Source organism: Staurois parvus, unplaced genomic scaffold (genome assembly GCF_062004578.1).
Source record: "Staurois parvus isolate SC_StPar_1 unplaced genomic scaffold, SC_StPar_1.0 ptg000900l, whole genome shotgun sequence".
Classification (NCBI taxonomy): Eukaryota; Metazoa; Chordata; class Amphibia; order Anura; family Ranidae; genus Staurois; species Staurois parvus.
Window position 1 is genome coordinate 1,187,988 of NW_028318696.1, and position 24,309 is coordinate 1,212,296.

Here is a 24,309-nt window from a genome sequence, read left to right on the forward strand (position 1 = left end):
CACGGGTTCAGATCCTAGTTAGAACACATCTATGCTCATCACTATCTGGAACAAAGATACATACAGTTGTCAAAATGTATGGTCTTCCCCCTTTCTTCCCTGGCTATATTGATGCATGGACAGGATGCCATGGGAAATCTACCCAATGCAGACCTGGACCTCAGTAAAACTCTTAGCTAGATTGTGGCAGGGGTTGAATCTCTGTGTGTATTAAAAAAAAAAAAAAAAGTTTACCAAGTTTATGCTGAAAAAAATAGAATGTCTTTTGCTTTGTATTAATTGTTCCTCTCTTTTTTTTTTTTTTTTTTTTTCTTCCCTGTTCTCCTTGCTCTGCTTTTCCACTCAACAGAGAATGTCTGCGTGTTTAAGTGTACCGTCAACTCAGACACAGAATGCAGTCGAGTCGGTAAACAGTCCTTCATCGTCACTTTGGGTTGTAACAGTGTCCTGGTCCAGTTTGCCACACCAGCAGGTACGTTTCTTCTCTTCTATTGCATGTGAGCTGCCCTGGGGAAAAAGTGCAGGATACCTAAAATCCTTTATTTAAAGCACCACAAGGAAAAGAAAAGAAAGAAAAAAAATCTGTAAACTATACCTGTACTTAGTACGTAAGCTGGCACTTCGGCATTTCTTTCTGAGAAGGCCAGTTGCCTGGCTGTCATGTTGATCAAGTGATGCAGATCTTTTCTTAGCTGCACGCTTGCTCTGGGTCAGTGATTTGAAGTTTTAGACGATCAGCAGAAGGATCCAACGTGTCCTAAAGTGATTCTAAAAGTTCAGATTTTATTTCTTTTACTTACCTGCTCCGTGCACTGGTTATGCACAGAGCAGCCGTAATCCTCTCCTTCTCGAGTCCCCCATTGGCTCTCCAGGGCCCCCCCCCCCCTTCCCGGCTGAGTATCGTGCATGCTCTATCCTGAGCTGTCTGTGAGTTACAAAATGCAGCTCTGCCCCGCCTCCACTCCTTCCTTACTGGCTGTCTCAGCCAATGAGGAGGCAGAGACCTGGGAGAGCTTCTGCTCCTCATACTCAATGCTGGATCGGAACCACACTTCTTCCTCGCCATCTCCTCACTGCTGCGCCTAGCTTCCCTGGACCTGGGATGTGAGTTTAGACGGGAATGACGTGCAAATCCAAAATCCTTATTGAGGCAAATGATGGCATGTCTTTTCCCTCCAAATTAATTCTTCATAATGAAAATTATCATTTGTAAACTGTAAATCGGAGTTCAGCTGTAATATTTTGATATCTTGCTATGCGTGTAGCAGAGATCCCAACAGATTGACTTGTCTTTGGTGACTCAAAAAAAGTGTACAGGATATACACTCACCGGCCACTTGATTGGGCACACCTTTCTAGTTAGTACCGGGTTGGACCCACTTTTGCTTTCAGAACTGCCTTAGAGTGGTATTAAACCCCAGACCCTGCATTCCCTATATCTGGTCTCCCCGGACCCTGCATTCCCTATATCTGGTCTCCCCGGACCCTGCATTCCCTATATCTGGTCTCCCCGGACCCTGCATTCCCTATATCTGGTCTCCCCGGACCCTGCATTCCCTATATCTGGTCTCCCCGGACCCTGCATTCCCTATATCTGGTCTCCCCGGACCCTGCATTCCCTATATCTGGTCTCCCCGGACCCTGCATTCCCTATATCTGGTCTCCCCGGACCCTGCATTCCCTATATCTGGTCTCCCCGGACCCTGCATTCCCTATTTCTGGTCTCCCCGGACCCTGCATTCCCTATATCTGGTCTCCCCGGACCCTGCATTCCCTATATCTGGTCTCCCCGGACCCTGCATTCCCTATATCTGGTCTCCCACAGTACACAGAACATGGAAGTGCCGTTATTTTAGTAAATAGAAACTGCTAAATACCTTTTCTCATCAGCAGTTAGAGCTGTCTCGTGACTTCTATCAGTGTTCAGCAGAGCACTGGTTAAAGCTTGTTGGAGGTGTCTTCTTTCTGCTTTAGCAGAATGCAGAACCCCTGACCTCTGTCTGGACAGTGCTGATTGGCCCTGTGCTGATCAAATGCACTCTCCCAAGAAAAATAAAAAAAAAGACCTCTAGCAATACACACAAAACTGAGCTTGTGCAAAGTTTATCCAAACAATATGTCTTATCAGGAGGTAAGAGGGGGGCACTGGAAGAAGGGGAGGATCAGAGAAGACAGGATCAAACAGCATTTTTACACAATGCAAAGGATTAATACCTTAAGTTCCACAGTGAGTATAACAAGCATGCTTTACTGCATATACAGATTTATTTTACTGTTGTGGGTTTAGTAACACTTTAATTCTTCATGGCATAGATTCAACAAGGTGTTGGAAACATTCCTCAGATATTTTGGTCCATATTAACATGATATCATCACGAAGTTGCTGCATATTTGTCGGCTGCACATCCATGATGCGAATCTCCCGTTCCACCACATGCTCAATTAGTACTAAGGGGCCCAAAGTGTGCCAGCAAATATCCCCCCACACCATTACACCACCACCAGCCTGAACCACTGATACAAGGCAGGATGGATCCACGCTTTCATGATATGCCAAATTCTGACCCCACCATCTGAATGTTGCAGCTAAAATAAAGACTCATCAGACCAGGCAATGTTTTTCCAATCTTCTATTGTCCAGTTTTGGTGAGTCAATGTGAATTGTAGCCTCCGTTTCCTGTTATTAGCTGACAGGAGTGGCACCCGGTGTGGTCTTCTGCTGCTGTAGCCCATCTGCTTCAGGGTTCAATGTGTTGTGCGTTCAGAGATGGTATTCTGCATACCTTGGTTGTAATGGTTATTTGAGTTACTGTTGCCTTTCTATCATCTCGAACCAGTCTGCCCATTCTCCTCTGACCTCAACCAGGCATTTTCATCCACACAACTTCCGCTAACTGGATATTTTCTTTTTTTCGGTTCATTTTCTGTAAACCCTACAGATGGCTGTGTGAAAATCTCAGTAGATCAGCAGTTTTTTTAAATACTCAGACCAACATTCATGCCACATTCAAAGTCACTTAAATCCCCTTTTTTCCCATTCTGATGCTTGCTTTGAACTGCAGCAAGTCGTCTTCCCCACGTCTAAATGCCTAGAGTTGCTGCCATGTGGTTTCGGCTGAATAGCAATTTGTATTACCAAGCAATTGAACAGGTGTACCTAATAAAGTGGCCGGTGAGTGTATAGCAATAGTGCAAAATACATAAATAGACTGTAGCATTGTTGATAACCTGTCATCTGGTGTTCAAAGCAACATCAGATTTCTTGCATAGCTGCCCAAATACAAATTACTGGTGATAGTTCTGATACAATTTGACTTTTTGTAAATCTGATAACCCTGATTTGAGATGATCTGTTTAAGCATTTTTTTCCCCATCTTTTGGAGGATCCTTTCAGTTTGGGCACCCAATAGTCGTACAGCTCTGTTTCTCTCCTCCACATCCCGAAAACCATTCCTTTGGACACCTTGAATTAATCCTGCAGAGATCAGCACAGCTATCTACACCCTGTACATGTGCATGCCCATACAAGAAGCATACCTTCCTCTGCATTCAGTGAAAACATTGAAAATGGTGGATTACTGCATTTTCAGTGCATAGATGGGAACCAGTGGCAACGTTTTTTTAATTTTAACAGTCAAATATTTCAATACATATTAAGTCTGAAAGTGCGAATAAGGCCTTAGCCATTGTCTGTGGAAAAAAGTTTGTTCCAGTTGTCGTTGCATTCAGAAGATGCGATGAAGTATGTCCGTGGCCTCTGTAACCCTGTTCTTCCTCTGCAGATTTCTGCTCCTTTTACAATATAATCAAAGGTTGTAGGAATTCATCTTTAGACAAGAGTGTGTTCAGTGAGCGGACAGAGGAATCATCAGCTGTGCAGTACTTCCAGGTACCAATCTGTCATCACAGTATAAAATTGCCAGGAATTCTTCCCCCATAGGAGTTTGCGTCATGCCAGCCAAAATGTTTTAGTTCAACTTTGGGTAGTCAGGAAGTATTAGAAACCCTTTCAGTCATCTGTGTGTGTTGAGATTTCCCATGACTTCCTGTCCCAGTAATCACATTCTTGGGTACGTGAAGTGGGGACTTCGTCAGTGGGGACTTCGTCAGTGGGGACTTCGTCAGTGGGGACTTCGTCAGTGGGGACTTCGTCAGTGGGGACTTCGTCAGTGGGGACTTCGTCAGTGGGGACTTCGTCAGTGGGGACTTCGTCAGTGGGGACTTCGTCAGTGGGGACTTAGTCAGTGGGGACTTCGTCAGTGGGGACTCGATTGTAAATACCTGACGGATTCCCCAATCTATCTAAAACCTAATAAAACGGTTTTAATATGACATTTCCAGCTTTAGTAAGTAAAGGCTATAATTTTATTTAAGATCAGTTAAAATATATCTAATGCTGGGACCCTTAAGGAAGTTGATCTCCGGGCAAAAATTTTTTCTTATTTAACCACTTCCAGACCGGACACTTTTACCCCCTTCCTGACCAGGGCAATTCTCAGCTTTCAGCGCTATCACACGTTGACAATTGCGCGGTCATTCAACACTGTACCCAAATTAATTTTTTACCATTTTTTTGAGACAGATAAAGCTTTATTTTGGTGGTATTTATTCACCGCTGGGATTTTTATTTTTTTTGCTATGTAAATGAAAAAGTCCCAAAAATTTTTAAAAAAATGTTTTTTTATACAGTTTTGCAAATAAATAATATTTCATCATAAATCTTGGCCAAAATGTATTCAGTTATCTTTTTAGTAAAAAAAAAAAAAAAATTAGTTTATAACCAAAAATTATAATTTTTAAACATTTTTTTTACATTTTTATTTTATTGTTATATTATTTTTTATTTTTTTATTTTTTTTTACATACTGTCACCCTAGCAGTACAGTGTCACCATGGTGACACTGTACTACTTGTGGGGGGTGATGAAGATTTTATTTTTTATACTGATTGCTTTTACACCCAGATAGGATGTAAAAGCAATCATTTCTCATTCTCTCTGTCTGCATTCTTGCACTCATTGAGAAGTACTGAGTGAGCTGTGATTGGTCACAGCTTGTCACATGGTACAAGGCTGTTGTGAATAGCCCTGTACCATGTGACCTCTGTGATCATTCACAGATTTCACACGTAGTAAGCAATGATGTCACAAGTGACATCTTGCTTACTACTTTGCATGTGATCACTGATTGGCCAATCAGTGATCATACGATCGGGACCTCGTACAGAGGTCCCGTCCGACGATCGGTGTTTCACTGTGTCCGGAGGACACAACGGGCACCGGATCGTGGTGCTGCGCGCTCCCAGGCAGCGCGCACAAGCAGGGTGCGGGGAGGCCGTTTATAAACGGCAACCCGACCCTGCACTGCCACCGTGCAGCCGGTTATATGCAACGGCCGGTCGGGAAGTGGTTAACTATATTTCTTACAGCGGAGTTCCACTCACCCTGTCAAAAAATAAAAGTTAGCAGCTACAAAACCTGTAGCTGCTTACTTTTAAAAAAATAAAACAGCTACTTACGGTCCCTCGGTCTCGCGGTGTGTCCCCTGCAGCCCTTTTCACCGGCCGTCCTGTATTCCAGGAGGCTGGCATCTTCAGTGTGGGCACCCACTGCGCATGTGCGAGTAGCGCGCGCTTCATGAATGGCCCTGTAGTCTTCTGGGACCTGTCACGTGTCCGAAAAGACTACAGGGAGGGAGGACACCCTCTGCTTCTGGTCGCCTAGGCAATCGGACCGGAAGTGGGAGTGGGTACCTGTCAAATTTGGGTACCCGTTCCCCCCCGCCCCCCCAAAGGTGCCAATTCTTAATGGGGAGCATTCTTTACAGCGGAACGTCCCCTTTTGGGTGGAGCTCCGCTTTAAGGAAGTTAAACTCTGAGCAAACTTTTTTTTTTTTATTTAAATGTATTTAATAGCCAAAAAAGTATATAAATCCACTGTGTGCATCAAATATCTTTGCAAACACAAAGCGCGGAGCTGTGGGAGAGACCCAGCAAGACCACCCACTACAGGAGGAGGCAGATACGAGACCATAAGGTGATTTACAAGGAGAGAGCACAGTCGTGATTGGTCTTTATACAGTTCTAGAGAAAAATACACAAAACACACCAAGATTCAGTGAACAATGCACATGCCTCTTGTATTTGAAAAAATAGTTGCTTATCCTGGAGTTAAGCTTTAACAATTTCTTTGTCATTCATGTAAGACTTGTGTTGGCAGCAGTGGGGGGAATTTACACATACTAGTCAATTCTGTAGAGTCTTTTGGATCTTGGGCAAGATCTGTACATGGGCTTTCTACCTAACTTGAACTGATACCCCAACTCCTCATTACACTGAATCCACCCCATCATTCAACTGCCAAACATCACAGCCTTCCTTTTTGTCTTACTAAAATTCAGCATTTGACAATGAAGCCACAGCCTATCTCCAGAGAGTATGAGTTTTAATACCAATTTGGACAGAACTTGAGGCTCCTTGTATAGTCCAAGGAGTTCCATATAGATTCATGTTAAAGACTAACACAGGTTCATTCAGCATTGTTACTGTACAAATGGTGCAAGCCTTGTCAGACGTATTCTACCATGTTGTGTAAGCTATTGGAAAGTCTGTAGTTGTTTCTGTAGCTTTAAATTGAAGTTATATTTTTTTTTTCCATTGCAGTTTTATGGCTACCTGTCACAGCAACAGAACATGATGCAGGACTATGTGAGGACTGGCACCTACCAGCGAGCGATCCTGCAGAACCATACAGACTTCAAAGATAAAGTAAATTTTGGAGCACATCATAGCACATATTCTGGGTGGGATCAGAAAATATTCTCATTTTTTTTTTTCTTTTTTTAGGTTATTTTAGATGTTGGCTGTGGCTCAGGGATCCTGTCCTTCTTTGCAGTTCAGGCTGGAGCTCGCAAGGTTTATGCTGTTGAAGCGAGCACAATGGCACAGCATGCCGAGGTGAGTGGTCATGGCACAGACCAGGCCTCGAGTATTACAGTAAAACTGGCCAGACACTTCTACAATCTCATTTAGCAACAGCTTTGTATTGGAGCTTTATATCTTATTGTTTCTGCACTGAACTGGCTCTTAACTGGCATCATTTTTGATAAATATGAAGGTTAGGTTTTACAGTAAGATGTTATTTTGTGCACAACCAATTTTGGCGCAAGAGAGGGGCCATTCCTTGTCGATTCTTCATTGCCCCATTGGACTAGTAACATGTAGATCTTCCCCACCTGCATCATTCCCTTGTAACAGGCTCCATTCCTGGTGTGGCCTAAGAGCCCAATTGACGGCGCATATTTCTTCTCTTTTGTAATATTTAAAATTAAACTACCTCCTTTTTGTTTTTGTTTTTTGTTTTTTTGTTTTAGCCCTCCCCACTCCATCTTACACAATTGCTGACAGTTTTTACTCTAATTTTTACAGTTGCATAGCAGCACTTATGGGTTTCTGGCCTAGTCCAGGCCTTGCTGCTTGCTAGGATTACAGCGTCACTGCATTCCCAAGAATCAGTGTGTTACAAAGCTGTGCGCGCATGTGCCTAAAGGCCGCCAACGGTATAGTAGCAATCTGCCAGAAGTTGGCAGTGTTTGGGCACATGCACAGAAATCCCACCATGCATCGACAGTCTATGCCAGGTCCTAGATACCAGCAAGACAATGGCAGCGCATATACATATATGCTGGAGTTTTTGGAATGATGGTGTGGAAAAGGGTTTGGGTAAATCATTCATTCAGCAGATTAGTTCCGCTTTAAACTGTAGCTCCACCCAAAAGGGGAAGTTCCGCTTTGACTGCTCTCCCGCTCCCCATTAAGGATTGGAACCTTTGAGGGGCATGGGGGGAGCGGGTGCCCGAATTTGTTAGGTTCCCACTTCCTAGGCGATCGGAAACAGGTGTCCTCCCTCCCTGTAGTCTTTTGGGACACGTGACAGGTCCCAGAAGACTACAGGACCATCCAGAAAGCGCAGCACTACTTGCACATGTGCAGTGGGTACCTGGCTGTGAAGCCGCAAGCTATCACAGCCGGGTGCCCACACTGAAGATGCCGGCCTCCTGGAATACAAGACAGCCGGTGAAACGAGCTGTGGGGGACACACCGCAGGACCGAGGGACAGGTAAGTGGCTGTTTTTTAAAAGTCAGCAGCTACAGTTTTTGTAGCTGCTGACTTTTATTTTTTGACAGGGTGAGTGGAACTCGGCTTTAAGTATATCCTTGTCTTGTGACCACTGCCACTAGAAGAAAACATGATAGGAAATCCAAACTTTTACAGCTCTTTCTGGAATGGGGGTGAAGAGGAGATCTAATGGTGACATCTAATCCAGTGGAAGCCGTAAAAAATGAGTAATTTCCTTTTTTGTGATTTTGCGAACAGGACGCACAAAGAAATTTCTCAGATGGCATCACAGGCAGCAATAAAAATAAAATAGACTCTTGCAGTTTTTGTATAGTGCGGCGTATAGTTAAAATTTTGTCCTTTTTTTTTCTCCCAGTCTCATTGGGGAGACTAAATAGTCCATCTCACCTTTTGTCCAGGAGTCAATTGTTAATTTTTCCAATTTGTAGTTTGGGTCACTGATCTGGAACAAGTGTGCAGATAAACCGATAAACAGTTCTGACTTTACTGATCTGCAAACTTGTTCTGTAGTCCTGTCCTAGGATGGCACCATCAATTCATTGACGGTACTGAACATGTCCTTTGACCTTGTACTCTTATTTGTGGAAGGAGCAGTGAGCAACCCCTACAGTAGCAGAATGATGAGAATCCTGGGAATTCTGACTACACACTGGACACCACTGTCATAGTTTTGGGAAAGAGAGGTTTATTATTGTCAATTATAAAATCATAGCTGGCAGCAGATTAAAGTAAAAAAGGTTTTACATAACCTAAATTATAACAGGGCTGCATGGTTGTACAGAAAATTCATGCTAATAAGATGCCAGAAGCCCCATTTTAAAAGCTCCGTGCAGTTTTTCAAGTTTGACTCCAGTTGAGCAAAGGATGGATGGCCCCACTGTCACCTTGGACCGCTAAATCATATCTACTCCAGCAAAAATTGAAAAATCCATTGTGAGTAGAGTTATGATTTCAAGTGTATGAAATATCCAAATCAGACTGTTAGACTTACATGTGACTTTTTTAGCAAGTTACAAACCGAAAGAACATTCTGTATTTTTGTAAGGCATGCCTATGCTTTCACGCGGTCCACTAACAGTGAACTGATGTTTTCTGTTACTTCTGTAGCTATTGGTGAAGAGTAACAATCTAACAGATCGAATTGTGGTGATCCCAGGGAAGGTGGAGGAAGTGGCTCTCCCTGAACAGGTGGATATTATCATCTCTGAGCCTATGGGATACATGCTGTTCAATGAGAGGATGCTGGAGAGTTACTTGCATGCAAAGAAGTTTCTCAAACCTAACGGTAAGGCGTTACAGTTGCTGAATGTTGATGTATCAATGCTGAGAATCATCACTTGCCTTTGGCTCTGACAATGAGCTGCACAAATGAACAAAGATGAGATGAAAATATTAAATCATAAAAGTTCAAGTGATTGTAAATGTTTTTTTGTTTTTTTTAATAGATTTATTGAAAATGTACACAAGTACAGATATAAAAAGGTGGCAGAAAAAAGGACACATCCCAATTGGGAACAACAAATTAATATGAAACTTCTCTTGGGCAAACAAGGAATAGCCTAGAATTAGAAAACCGTATATAAAAACCATTTAACAAGAAAAACAAAAAAAAGTGTGTGTGTTTTGGAGGGGTTTGGGGGGTGATTAGTAGGCAGCTTCAGATTCCATACAGAGCATGCCTGTATGAAATCAATTGAAGTAGTACTGATTTAAAAGGTACTGGCAGGTATCCAAAGTCAGTTATACACATAAGCGGGCCAGTAAAACCGTGCATACACCTTAGGGCAGGGATCATGTGGCAAAAAAAGGAGAGAGTAGAAAGGCAAGGGGAAGAGGGAAAGGAGGGTCAGGAACAGGAAGATAGAGAGTGGGTGTCGCCCCGTGGCTGTAGCCAGAGCAATACATTGCACTCGCCCCAAGTCTTCCTATGGGGCCACTCATACGGGCTTGCTCCCGAGCCTTGCTGTCTGCATCTATTTACACAGACAGCAGGACTCTGCCCTGATCCCTTGTCACTAGCTTTGATTGCCAGCAGCGTGAGCCAATGCGGCGAGGAAGTGAGGAGAGCTGCAAATGGGCACAGTGCTGGAATAAATGAGGGTTCAGGAAAGTAAAAGGCTAGAGGGGGGTTGGGGGGAAACTGAAACCTAAATATTTTTTAACTTTTATGTAAGAAATACATGAAGTTAAAAATGTTTGCTTTCTAACCACTTTAAGTCCAATACTGAGATTTCAGTTCTAGGTGAATCCCTGAAGGTTAAATCACCCTTGTTTTTGTGTCTCTTGGGGATGCCAGAATTAAGATTTCCAGCCAAAGTTTGTAGCTAAGGCAGTAGATTTAATTACTCCTTCCTGCCGCTGCCTCCCTTTAAGACGTTCTAAATGCTGGGAGGCAGAGGTGGGCATTTCCGATCATGTGACTGCTGTGATTGACTGGCACCACGGTCACATAGCTCTCGATCGCAAGTAGGCATCGGAAGCTTTCCGGTACTCACCGGTAACTGTGCTGGGGAGCGCTCAGGGCGTGCACTGTCAGCACAGAAATGTTTTCATTTGGGACACATATATGTGGCCTCTTGGCATTAAAGCTCACATGCCAAGAAGCCACATATATACATACGGTTGGTGGGAAGAGGTTAAAGGATAAGTTCACCTTTTTAAAAATATATATATAATGCACATTTTTTTGCAGGTAAAATGAGCATTTACTTTTTTTTCTTACAAAAAACATTGCATTCAGCAGATCGCAGTTGCCGTGTTGGGCTCCTGCAGACTTTGTGTAACTGTAGGAAGCTCAGTGTAGGCATTCATTCACAGAACTCTTTTGAAATCGTGACAGTGGGTGCAGGGAGAAGATCCCCAGCCCTCTGTCACAGGGTCGATTGGGGGGAGAGCTGCAGGAACATATTACGTTTCCAAAGGTGAGCTTAACTGGTAAATTACAGATGGTTGTACAATTGTACAGAGAATTCATTTTAGTGTGATGCCAGACCCACCATTATACACTTTAGTGAAAATGTTACTATTGGAGTTCTTAAAGTGACAAAGAACAGCTGATGATCTAGGTTTCCAGAAAGTTAAATGTTTCAGTAGATTGTTGTCTAGCTAAATTTGAGAAGTATAATTGATCAGGGTGACTTAGCTTTAGCATTTCCAGCTTGGCATTTTCATGTCTCTTTTCTCCAGGTAATATGTTTCCTACTATTGGAGACGTTCATCTAGCACCGTTCACAGATGAGCAGCTTTACATGGAACAGTTTACAAAAGCCAACTTCTGGTGAGTTCCTTCAAGGTTGTCAAAGAATTGCAGACCTAAGAAGAAATGATGTTGATGGTGTGCTTCTTTAAAGCAGAACTTCCCTCTATTCAACCCCCAGAGTACATTTGTAAAACGTTACTGCCAAATAACCATTACGTGAACCTGTGCCCAATTTTTGCCCACTTTATATATTTTGAATAACCAGTAAACACACTTTTGTAGATATAGGTTTTGTGGAAAACTTTGTCTTCAAAGTTCACAGCAGAGACACAGAAATCCTAAACACACCTAAGTGTGTGCAGCTTCAATCCCTCGCCAGTTCTGTACTCCTGCTCAGTTCTTCCCCCTCCCTTGTCAGTTACCAGCTCTTTACTCTGCCCCTTCAGCTCACTGGAGCGCCGAGCTCTGGAAGGATCAGGAGGGGCTGGATTGGCGGATTTCTGAGAGGCTGAGCCAGGTGCCAGTCCAGGTTTCTGGGTGGATCCCGACCATATGGTCGGTATCTTTCCAGATTCTGGACCAGCTCTGTGACATTCACCTGCTGTCGGCTGAAAATGGGTCACAGGAGTGCAGAACTAGCTGCACTTCTGTGATTTATATGAGAGGTATAACCAAAAAAGCTTTGGCTATACTACTTTCATTTCTACCGCCTTTATTTTGTATTACAGTAGAATCTTGGCAGCCTACCTGTAAACACTCAGCAAGTGGCTGATTGAAACTGACTTTAGAGTCTTTGTTGAGATGTTTGAGGAGGAGTTACTCATAGTATAAGCTATTAGAGAGGTCAGTAAAGGCTTGTTTTAAAACTTACTGCTTGTTAGGAATGTTTAAATACTTAACTCCTTTCTGCTGGCCTTACGCATTTATGTGGTCTTTCGGCGGGTAGGCCCTAACGCTGAGAGGCCGCATATATGTGTACATAAAGATAAACAGAACTGTGCCGAGAGCATGCACTGTCCACACTCCTGGCAGTTACCAGAGGATAACAAAAAGCTCATGCTCTCTACTTTGATCGGGAGCTTTCTCATCATGTGATCGGGAGCTTTCTCATCATGTGATCGGGAGCTTTCTCATCATGTGACCGCTGTGACAGCCATTCATGGTGGTTGCGGCAGAACCGTTCCGCCTGGGCTTCCTCGTGCAGAGCGATACGTCTCACCCAATGGTCCCCTGTTCCAGCAAGTCTTCCAGCGCTCTGTCCAGGCAGGTATTAAAGCTCAAAACCAATCCTTCCCCAAACCACGAGTCAGAACTTCGTGTAGGGTGAATGAATGAATCTTTACTAAACACAGCTCAGTATATACAGCTTCACCCCCACCAGACAGCCTGGCATCGGGTTTTCCCCACCCACAACAAAACCCTACAACCAACAATACAGTTTGAACTCTATAGAAGAGAAAGACTACAAGGTCACATTTCCCTAAACAGTGTAGAATGTCTGTCTACATACCAGCTGCTAAACATATAGAGCTTTACAAAGGGGAGAAAACTGAAACAGAAAGGGCAAAATGTTATCACAAAGGGATCACATAAGAAAGCCTGCCCCCACCTCCTGGCATCTGAAACCCCTTAAAGGGTTGGGAGGCAGCGACGCCAAGGGGTTAATGTCCATAGTAAGGGTACACTTTAAATCTCCATGCCTTCACTGTGTGATTACATAATATTCCAGGATATCTCTCCTGGTCTTTTAGTGAGGGGCAGTCTTTTCTCCTGTATAGATATTTGCTGTGTGTCATTCAGCCCAGGGTTACATAAAGAGGGTTGAATTACTAGTCATTTATCTGGATAAGGGCCAGCTCTGAGCGACTGAGGTCTTAAAGGAGCCTTTTTTTTTTTTTTTCATTGGGGAGCATGTAGGCTGCTATTGCCCGCCTTTCCTTCTACAGTCGCTAGTTGTATAGCTTTCTCTATGATCCAATGGCTTCATTAACCTTTTGCAAACTGGTAGCTGACTATCTTCCTTTCTCTGGAATGTATATGCCATCTCTTTAAACAAATCTGTAAGGGGGCCATGTACCAACAACAAGATATTGGTAAAACTTTTCATATGCTAGGCACAGGTTACAGTGAAAGCCCACCACTAGGTATTCCATTTTCTCCTTAAGGGACCCTGCTTCCCTGCCCATTCAGGACAGTCACAGCCATATATACACTACCTGCACTCCCTCTACACCTCCAAATTGCTCAGCGCTGGGCTTTGGATATGGGGGAACAAGTCAAAGTACTCAAACCCGAATGACCAATCACCTGGCTGGAGCACTGTGGCGTGCGGTGATGTCACCCATCTGAGTAACCATCACCACCATCCAAAACTAGCACTTACCTAATGTGGATTCCTGCCATAGTGAGGGAGCTTTCACTCTCAACTGACCCGTTTGAACGTATTGCATGATCAGGGGATGTTGGAATGTAAGCTCCTTTGTGGGCAGATGTGAGTGATAGTTTTGTGGGTGGATGTGATGTGAATGGTTTTATGTACCATACAGGGAGCTGTGCTGTATGTTGGCGCTATATACAGTAACTTCTAAGCAATCCCATCTGCAAATAGTTTTGCTCAGCCTTCTATCCTTCCCTTTAGGTACCAGCCCTCTTTCCATGGTGTGGATCTTTCAGCACTTCGAGGAGCCGCTGTAGATGAATATTTTAAGCAACCAGTTGTGGTATGTTGACTGCAAATAGTCACTCTTTTCCTGCTTTCCTCCCACGGTCAGTCTTCATTTTTTTTTTTCTTTTCTATTTAGGATACCTTTGATATTAGAATACTGATGGCCAAATCTGTGAAATATACCGTGAATTTCCTGGATGCCAAAGAGTCTGACTTGCACAGGTACTACATGTCAGCAAAGTAGTAATCCATATCAAGCAGTCAGAAATTGGCTTCCATTTGTCTGACTGCAGGATTAATTCACACCCTTTCCCTCAAAAATGTTCAGTAATACACGAAGACTGCTGTTTGTAACATTTTCATCTGAAAATGCTATTACCCCCGGTTCACATCTATGAGCGGTTTCCAGTGGCTGTGTTTGCTTAGGTACAGCAGCCCATTCATTCATTTGGGCTCCTATACCTCCTGAAAACACATGGAAAAAGTCCCTGCACACTCTTGCTTCATTGCTCTTTAACCAGTTCCCGCCCAGCCAATAGCACAAAAGCGGCCGGCAAAACACCTCGTCCCTCCGGGTGGATGCCATATGGCGCCTTTTCAGGCGTGCGCAGTGTGCCTGCCCGCAGGGCCGCTCTGCGGCGCGATCTGTCACCGGCCGTGTACCTCGGACACGGCCGATGACAGATCTGTGTACCAGCCCCGTTTCCAGTACCATGTGACCTGCTGTGACTAATCACAGCAGGTCACATGACAGTTGTATACAATGGATGGCTTCCTTTCATGCCATCCATTGTATACTAGTGTGTCTAGCTGTGAATGGTCACAGCGATCACATGCACAATTAATTTAATAAGTTAATTTAGCAAAAAATTAAAACCCCAGCAGTGATTCAATACCATGAAAAGAAAACTCTAGTTGTGTGAAGAAAATTATAAAATTTTAGTTTTGGTACAATGTTGTATGACCGCGCAATTGTCATTCAAAGTGTGAGAGTGCTGGAACCTGAAAAATGGCCTGGGCAGGAAGGGGGTAAAAGTGCCCGGTATGGAAGCGGTTAAAGACATCTGCTAGCTGATCCACTAGCTGTTTTACTAGTCAACTAGTCCCCATATCCTCTTCATTACAGGTTTACCTTAAGGGCATCAATCACACCCGGTAATATTGTGTCTGCGTTCCTATGTACATATTCATTATAACCATTCTTTCTCCAACAGAATAGAAATCCCCTTCTCCTTTCACATGCTTCATTCTGGTCTGGTCCATGGCCTGGCCTTCTGGTTTGATGTGGCTTTCATTGGATCCATGTAAGTTGAATATATGACATGCAAGTTTTTCCTCTTTACTGTAGAGCTGGATGACGTTGGTAATTCTTAAAAAATACACAGTTAAAGTTTTTTGTTTTGAATGTCGTGGAGAGGGATTAGAACATCTATTAGGTATTTATTGCTCTCTCTGCCCCCATTTTGGTGATTTCCCCCACTTTACCTTTTTGTTTACCATTATCATTGATAGTGAAAGTAAAAGAAAATCCCAAATTTTGGGTTGTCCTCAGAAAAGTAATAGAGGGGAAATTTTCCAGTGGGGACACTAGGTCTGGGGGTCCCCAGGGAATTTCCTTAATTTGCAGAGATTTTCTTTCATTTCCTGTTTTGGCTATAGGGCAGGACGTGAAGGGAAATCTCCCCAATGGGGCACAGATGCCAAAAAATAAATTGACTGGTTATGTTCTACTTTAGAAGCTCATACAACTGGAATACAGGATCCTAACAAAAAACAAACAGTTGTTCTAGGTCTTTGCCTAATTTGAGTTCACTCACCGTTGGTGAACCTTCCCAGAGGTCCCACTCCTCCTGTATTTTACATTTTGGTTTGTAGCAGCAGGATTTGTAACCCTTGTTGATGACAGTAGCCAAGCTGAGAAGCCAAGGTCTCTTACCCCTGGTTCACATATGGGCCTGTGGACTGCGTTTTGCGCGGGCACGAGAGCCCATTCATTTGAATGGACTCCCGTGCCACGCTGGGAAGAAGTCCCTGCACTTCTTCTGAAAACGCAGCCCGCATGCGAACCTTGGTTCCCAGTACGTTTGCCATTTCCAGTGTGGGTGGCATGCCATTAGAATTAATGGCACCTGCCCACGGGTCTGTATTCTTCTGTGTGGGCGGTGCGGCTGCACAGATTTTTGTGCGGATCTGCAGCTGCACCACCCGCACAGATGGTGAACCAAGCCTTAAAATGCATATGTGCCTGAATGATGTTGATTAAACTATTAAGCAATCGCTAGTTTTAATGTGAAGTTATTCCTTCTCAAGATCAGAAGAAAGACTGTCTGGTTTCATTTTTGACAGCTTAAAGACACACCCTGTGTGTGTATATTGGCAGACTGACAGGCTATTAAGATTCTGTTCTCAGGAAAAAGGAGGGGCTGCACCCTAATTTATCCGGGCAGTTCCAGAGCTAACCACATCACCTTTACCTGAAAGCTGATCACCAACTGTAATAGACCACACCAAGCTCGCTGCTGCAGCTGCCGTCCGCTTGCTTTAACCCATTTAATACCAGGATGTTTAAAAATGCACCTTTGTAGACAAGGAGTTAAGCATCCCAAAGAAAGCATTCTACCTGTATCTTACAGTATGTGCTTTAATCTGGTTCACACTAGAACGCGGTGCTGGAAACGCAAACAGATTGCGATCTGCAGTTTTGTCAGTACAATGTTAACGACACCCCAAATGCAGGTTATAAACGCAGTGCGTTTGCCTTCACCAGTTCGTATTGCAGAAATCTACCATGTGATTCCGTTGCAGTTCTAAAATTGGTACGTGCACTGCTTTTGGTGCAGTATGTCATGATTTGAGCTCGCTCGAATCACATGAATTATGCTGGAATGCAGTGCACATCCTGTGCAAGTGTGAACCTAGGTTTAAACACATTGACTTTATTTTCAGGGGTTTTGTTTATACCCAACAATAAAATGCAACAAAAGTGATGTCCATAGCAGAGTGTATTTTTGTAGCAAGTTTGCAGGGATACAATGACATTCTCTCTTCTTTTGGCTGATATTTCAATTCAGTGTCAATAATTCTAGCTTAGGAAGGAAAGAATGATGTCATTGTATCTGGAAAGACTTCTGAAGGTATAGCGTTGATCACTTTAACCACCTCCCGTCCGGCCGTTGTATATGAACTGCTGGACGGTGACACTGCAGGGTCGGGTGGCCGTTTATAAATGGCCTCCCCGCACCCTGCTTGTGCGCGCTCCCTGGGATCCGGTGCCCGCTGTGTCCTCCGGACACAGTAAAGCACCGATCGTCGGACGGGACCTCTGTACGAGGTCCCGATCACGTGATCACTGATTGGCCAATCAGTGGTCACATGCAAAGTAGTAAGCAAGATGTCACTTGTGACATCATTGCTTACTACGTGTGAAATCTGTGAATGATCACAGAGGTCACATGGTACAAGGCTGTTCACAACAGCCTTGTACCGTGTGACAAGCTGTGACCAATCACAGCTCACTCAGTAGTTCTCAATGGCTGCAGGAATGCAGACAGAGAGAAAGAAATTATTGCTTTTACATCCTATATGGGTGTAAAAGCAATCCGTGTTTAAAAAAAAAAAAATCTTCATCACCCCCCACAAGTAGTACAGTGTCACCATGGTGACACTGTACTGCGCTAGGGTGACAGTGTGTAAAAAAAATAAAATAAGAATATAAAAAAATAAAATAAAAATGTAAAAAAAAGTTTAACAATTATAATTTTTGGTCATAAACTAATTTGGCTTATTTTTTTTTTTTTACTAAAAAGATAACTGAATACATTTCGGCCAAGATTTATGATGAAATATTTATTTGCAAAATTGTATAAGAAAAACTTTTTTTTTCAACATTTTTGGACTTTTTCATTTACATAGCAAAAAAAATAAAAACCCCAGTGGTGAATAACTATCACCAAAATAAAGTTGTATCTGTCTCAAAAAAAGGTAAAAAATTCATATGGGTACAGTGTTGCATGACCGCGCAAAGTGTGATAGCGCTGAAAGCTGAGAATTGCCCTGGTCAGGAAGGGGGTGAAAGTGTCTGGACAGGAAGTGGTTAAAAACTGGAAGTCAATATTTGGCCTTTGATTTGGGGGTGGGGGGGGGGTGGTTTAAGGTGCTCTGGACATTAAATAGGTACATGCTAGCGCTTCTAGGTAACAGCTTTTCATTTAGGTCAGTTTCATAACTTAAATTAGCTATGCACTGTGTAAGATATTGATAGGTCAGTTTCTTCAGTTTTATCAGATCGTATTTTATAATCACGAAATGCTAACTCAAGTAAAAATGTTTGGCCATCTGTCATTCTTATTGCTGTCTGTGGCTGCAAATTACACTTCATGTCAGTGTGAAAATTTCACTTAGAAAGTGTGAGAAAATGTAAGCTGTGCAACTACCAGTACAGTCTGACAGCGTGTGGGTTTATTTATTTTTTTTCTTCTTAGAGCTATATCCAAAACTTACAGAATATGTAAACCCAACATTTCATATTCCTGATATGTGCCCGCTGTACCATGTACTTGTATGAAAATGTATCCTGTTCTCTTTGTATTGCTTCCTTTGTGTGAAATCCCTGGTGTTCCTGCCAGTTCCTGTGCTTTCCTATTAAAACTGGACCACACTAGGCCCGAGAGCACAGCATGGTCAGTTCTCTAACTATGCTGAAACTCAGCCCGCTTTCCTCCAATGATCAGACTTCTGCTGACACCCCCGCCACCCCTTCACACAGCCATTCACTGGGAAGGTCAGTGTGCTGCTGCTTCTCCCGCAGCCTGCTCCTATGCAGCTGAGAACAGAGATAATGTGATCACCTATATTAAAAAAAAAAAAAAAAAAAAAAAAAAAGGGACAAAGGAGTTTCTAACATATTTTTTTATATGTATACAGAAATGTTTTCCCTGTCATTTCTATTTTAAACTGAATGGGTTGTTTTACATGGTGAGGGTTCACATATACATTCATAATGGTGTTCTTTTGTGTCACTCTGTGTGATCCACTTTGGGAGTGCCTTTTCTTAAGCTGGCCGCATTTTATCAGATTGTATTATCTCCTATATATTTTCTAATTACTATGTATTATATGGACTTACCTAAACAATCTGATCCATTTATATCCAATCAGGTATTCTATATGGTTGGTAAATGTAAAGTAGAGAACACAAGTATTATAAATGACCAATATATGTATTGTGCAGGGATTTCTTAGTGTGTTGTTTTTTTTTTTTTTTCTTTCTTCAGAATGACTGTATGGCTTTCCACAGCCCCCACTGAACCTCTCACCCACTGGTACCAGGTCCGCTGCCTCCTACAGTCCCCCCTCTTCACCAAAGCTGGAGACACCTTATCTGGGACAGTCGCTCTTATTGCTAACAAAAGGTGGGAGGAAGTGTGGCTGTTCCAGACCCGTTGAATGATTGTGTTGCCATCTTCCTCTATTTCTGTTTGTAGCGTCTCATTTTTTTTCCACACTCTCTCTCTTACAGGCAAAGTTATGATATCAGTATTGTTGCTCAGGTGGATCAGACTGGATCCAAATCTAGTAATCTGCTGGATCTGAAGAACCCATTCTTTAGGTGGGTGTCTCAGTCATCAGAATTTGTTCATGTAGGAGGTAGTGTGCTTCAGTAAGAAGCTTGTAGGGGTATCGTAAGTGCTTACAGCGGCCATAGGAGATTTCTATCAATTGGGTCATTATGTTTCAGGATTCACTAGAACGGAGGCAGAATTCTTGTCTGCAAGTTTTGTCCATGTTAGCCATATGAAGATTTAAATCAGAGCAGTTTTGCTTGGGTTCCCTCAGGATACAGCAGAAGCAAATGTCGGTGTTAAAATTTGTCAGTTATGCCAAGTGGCTGATCATCATGTCTGTCTTTCAGGTACACTGGCTCAACGCCGTCCCCTCCTCCTGGTTCACATTACTCCTCTCCCTCTGAGAACATGTGGAACACAGCAGGGGCGTACACCATGAACACAGGGATGGGCATGGGAGGTGAGTGAGGGGGAATCAGAACCAGACTGGACCTTATGCATTACTGGAGTGGGGGACAAGTGGTCTCAATGTCCTTGGAAGCCAACAAACTGCTTGCGTTTGCTTTGCATGAATGAGCTATATAAGGGACTTTTCAGGTCTTTTTATAATACCAGCTGTCATTCAAATTAGATCCTTAACCCCTTCTTGAAAAGATGTCATTAAAGCCTAGATTCCCAGACCAAATTTAGAAGCTTTAGTATGTGTTGAAATAAAAAAAAAAAAACGTACTCAGTTGTATTAGTTGTCCCCCACCAACTCTAAACTGAGAACGGAGTGAACAAAAACAGCTGATCGCTCAGCTCTCCGGTCCACTCACTGGAGTGTCGGACTATGGAGGGAGTGGGAGCCACTGGCTCAGGCTCAACGGTGCACTGAGAGGCTGACCAGCTTTCAGTCAGGCATCTGGGTGAACCCAGACATTATTGTTGGGATCCCTACACGAGCTGACAGCAGGCTTTAACTCTGCTAGTAGCTGTGCTGAGCAGTTGCATAGTGAACATGGGGGGGTCACCTTCTCTGCACGGGTGCCATTCTTGGCATTCATTGAGAAAAAAAGCAAGATATTGTCAAGTATTCTCTGTGCGTTACTGCACCGCCATTCCACTTTGTCCAATCCCCATCTCATTCAATCAGAGAACACCTTGTATTCAGAAAAATGCAAGACGTTTTATGAATGGCACCTGTGCTGAGGGCAACCCCAAAGACAGGATAGTTAGAACAGTGCTGCTTCGCTTCCACAGCGATTGGCCAGATATGTAATCTGAATACTTCATTATCCTTCCTGCAGAAGAAAAGAGTAGCAGTGGCTGATCTGCATTACAGGAAGCTCCTCTACAGAGGCAAACTGCAAAAAGATTTAAAAAAAAAAAAAAAAAGCGAAACCTATAACACCAAGATTACAAATGATGTGTTTGTTTTTTTAGCTGAGTTTTCAGCTTTAAATGCAATGAGCACATTACTTAAGGCAGACACCTGGAATTGTTTGGTCCAAGACCTGTAGTGGTTTTTATACATTTAAAATGAAGCCTCCTGCCTAATAGGAGACATTACAAGATGTCTTCTCTTATTCATCAGGTTGTGTGATTCTGTAAACTGATCTATTTTGGGTAGAAATGTGTGCTTACGGTTTGTGTCTTGTTTGCCAGGTATGCCCACGGCGTACGATCTCAGCAGTGTTATAGCTGGAAGCTCAGGCATCAGCCACAGTAACCTCATCCCTCTAGGTGAGCAGTCTGCAGCCTCGTGTTCTGCGTCTCTGCATCCAGGACCCCAAGACCTGACACACGGAACCTCCAGTAATACCATAATCTCCATTCTATCATAAATGCTTCTTCCCTCTCATCCCCCAGCCCTTACACTGCTTTAGGCTTGTCAGCCAGCTGTGTATCATGAAGCTAACATGCTTATAGAAAAGGGGATGGGTATAGGATTTAGATAAGTGTCTGTTTGCGCCCCCTAGAGGGTGTTCATTAACTCCCATCTCTGAATCATTTCAGCGTTTTCACTAATATGCCTTTTGTAAGAGATTAACCTGATTACTGTTTCACTGCATCTTCATGTGTAAACATTTTCTAGAGTGATAAGTGGATCATCGTTTAAATGACTGTGCTTTAGCTAGGGCATAAAATGTGCCACTTGTCACTCTTCTCATTGTATGTCACTAAACCTCACTACCACAGAAGGGACTAAACATTTAACCATTCAATAGATTGTCGGGTCTTTAACCTTGTCACCAAATGGTTGCATCTCAGCCTGATCCATTAAACAAGATCTACAAGTTAAAGCATTGGTCATCCAAAACTAACCTTCACAAATGTTTGGACATTGCTGAGGTGGTTAGCTAAATGACTTCTACTCTACTTCAGAGAGGATTGCTGCTCACTGGATTTCTACATCTGTGTGTTCTCAACCCCTGCTGTGGTCAATAGTCTGTTAAACTTAACCCTTATGTGGCCTAGGATGTTTCGAAGGTAACAGCATTTCTAAAGTGCTGGGATCTTGTGGTGCCTCTATGTACCTGTACCATTCAGTATGATCCCTATACCTCCCATAGGATCCAGCTGTACACTGTGGCTGGACCTCTGCCCAAATGGATATTACAAAACTGTCTAAAAGGAAAGAACAGTGAGTGCTGGTCCTAAACAGCAGCTAAGCACTCTAAGCAACCGATGTATACTTATACAGAATAACATAAAAAACAGTGCAGCGCTGGAGATAGTAGTAATAAAACAGAAATAAGTCCACTGCAAGTCCAGTTCATACAAACATGTCAGGTGACAAGTGGAAATTCAATGTTGGTGATCCGTGAGGAAGTGGCTGAAATACGCACTCACCAGAAAGAAGATCTATATAAGCAGTATATATCAAAAGCCCATGGATCCTCAATCCAGAAGGAACAAAGCTGGTCTGGTCACAGAAAGTGGGTCCCTCCTTTAAGGATGCAGCAAAAGATCTTCCTCCTCCCAGTTTGGTATTGGATTCCAAAGTCAGGGTTCTGCAAACAAAGTGCTCCTCAAAGGGAGTCAGGGAAGGACACAGGGAACAGGGCACATGGGAAACATACACCATACACACGCTTGGTGTATGTTTCCCATGTGCCCTGTTCTCTGCGTCCTTCCCTGACTCCCTTTGAGGAGCACTTTGTTTGCAGAACCCTGACTTTGGAATCCAATACCAAACTGGGAGGAGGAAGATCTTTTGCTGCATCCTTGGAGGGACCCACTTTCTGTGACCAGACCAGCTTTGTTCCTTCTGGATTGAGGATCCATGGGCTTTTGATATATACTGCTTATATAGTTCTTCTTTCTGGTGAGTGCGTATTTCAGCCACTTCCTCACGGATCACCAACATTGAATTTCCACTTGTCACCTGACATGTTTCTATGAACTGGACTTGCAGTGGACTTATTTCTGTTTTATTACTATCTTCAGTGCTGCCCTGTTTTTTATGTTGTTACAAAACTGTAGCTGCTGACTTTTAAAATACAGACACTTACCTGTCCCTTGGTCCAGCGGTGTCCTCACCACCGCTGCTTTCACCGGCCCCGTCTTCTCTCCCCAGCGCCAGCGTCTTCATTGTGGGCATCCGGCTGTGACAGCTTGCAGTTTCACAGCCGGGTGCCCACTGCGCATGTACAAGTAGCGCTGCGCTTTGTGAATGGTCCCCTAGTCTTCTGGGACCTGTCACGTGTCTCAGAAGACTACGGAGAGGGAGGGGGAAGGACAGCTTCTGCTTCAGATTGCCTTAGGCCATCGCAGCGGAAGTGGGAGCGGGTACCTGTCAAATTTGGGTACCTGCTCCCCCCTCCCCAAGGGTGCTAATCCTTATAAGGGAGCAAGGGACAAAGGCTTAAAGCCCCCTTTTGGGTGGAAATCTATGCACTTAATCTAGTGAGCCCCTGTCCCAGTTGCACAACTGTGAACTTAAGTTGTCAGTAGATGCTATGGCATTTTATGCTTTAATAACAGTTGAAGGGCAGGAGTTGGGTCTTAAGATGGAACTAAATTCCTGAAAATACTTGCCTCCATCCTCCAGCGATGCAGTGGTTACATCCCTCACTGGCCTCTGTCTTCTTCTCCCAGGGCTACTTCTGGGTACTGGGCTTTTGGGCTCTTGACTGGCGGGTAGAGAGTGACATCACGCGCATGGGAGTCAGTCATTCTGGCACAGCCGGAGTGTGCTGGGAATGTATGATGAGCTGCGCATGCGCAGCTCAGTGTACATTCAATAAAAGACTACTAACAGGCAGGTAGGTGTGTGTTTAGCATGTCTCTTTTGCAATAAAGAGTTGCTTGCTCAGTTTTCTAAAAGTTAGGTTTAGTCCTGCTTTAAGTTGAGCCCCATGTACCCTGTGCCTATAATCAAAGGGCTCCATAAGGAATGGGCTTGCAGGTATTTACCAGCACCACAAGATCTTTAAACTTCAGTTCTGTTCATTTAGAAAACTTTACATTTACTTTAACCTATTGCCTCTATTGCAGCAAAACTAAACCATGATCACATTGTAAAAGACACAGATAAATACTTGTCTGCCTGAAATTTGGAAAGAAAATCTTTTTCTTCATGAGTACCGGGAACCTCCACTTATCGACATTTCTGGGTGTGTCAGGGTGGCTCCCTGAAGCTGCTAAGGTTCCTTCTGCCGGTTTCCATTTCTTGTAGTGATGTAGTAGCTGGCAGGAGGAACCATGGTGCTCAATGAGGGAACACCATATCAGGCACACCCAGAAGTGTTGAATAGCA

General features: G+C 43.5%; 1 protein-coding gene across 5 annotated transcripts in view; it reads left to right on the top strand.

Moving 5' to 3' along the window:
- Positions 1 to 24,309, top strand: part of CARM1 (coactivator associated arginine methyltransferase 1) — an 82,209-nt gene that overhangs the window by 44,061 nt on the left and 13,839 nt on the right. For 3 of the 5 annotated variants that reach the window (XM_089656343.1, XM_089656346.1, XM_089656345.1), the window contains exons 2-14: positions 350 to 472; positions 3,783 to 3,889; positions 6,661 to 6,765; positions 6,844 to 6,954; positions 9,245 to 9,422; positions 11,324 to 11,414; positions 13,975 to 14,056; positions 14,138 to 14,223; positions 15,216 to 15,305; positions 19,275 to 19,412; positions 19,520 to 19,609; positions 19,913 to 20,025; positions 21,213 to 21,290. In XM_089656343.1, coding sequence (XP_089512469.1) covers positions 350 to 472; positions 3,783 to 3,889; positions 6,661 to 6,765; positions 6,844 to 6,954; positions 9,245 to 9,422; positions 11,324 to 11,414; positions 13,975 to 14,056; positions 14,138 to 14,223; positions 15,216 to 15,305; positions 19,275 to 19,412; positions 19,520 to 19,609; positions 19,913 to 20,025; positions 21,213 to 21,290 — 1,392 coding nt within the window. Of the gene's footprint in view, positions 1 to 349; positions 473 to 3,782; positions 3,890 to 6,660; positions 6,766 to 6,843; positions 6,955 to 9,244; positions 9,423 to 11,323; positions 11,415 to 13,974; positions 14,057 to 14,137; positions 14,224 to 15,215; positions 15,306 to 19,274; positions 19,413 to 19,519; positions 19,610 to 19,912; positions 20,026 to 21,212; positions 21,363 to 24,309 lie in introns of all 5 variants that reach the window. The other 2 variants (XM_089656344.1, XM_089656347.1) reach the window with 2 other exon arrangements.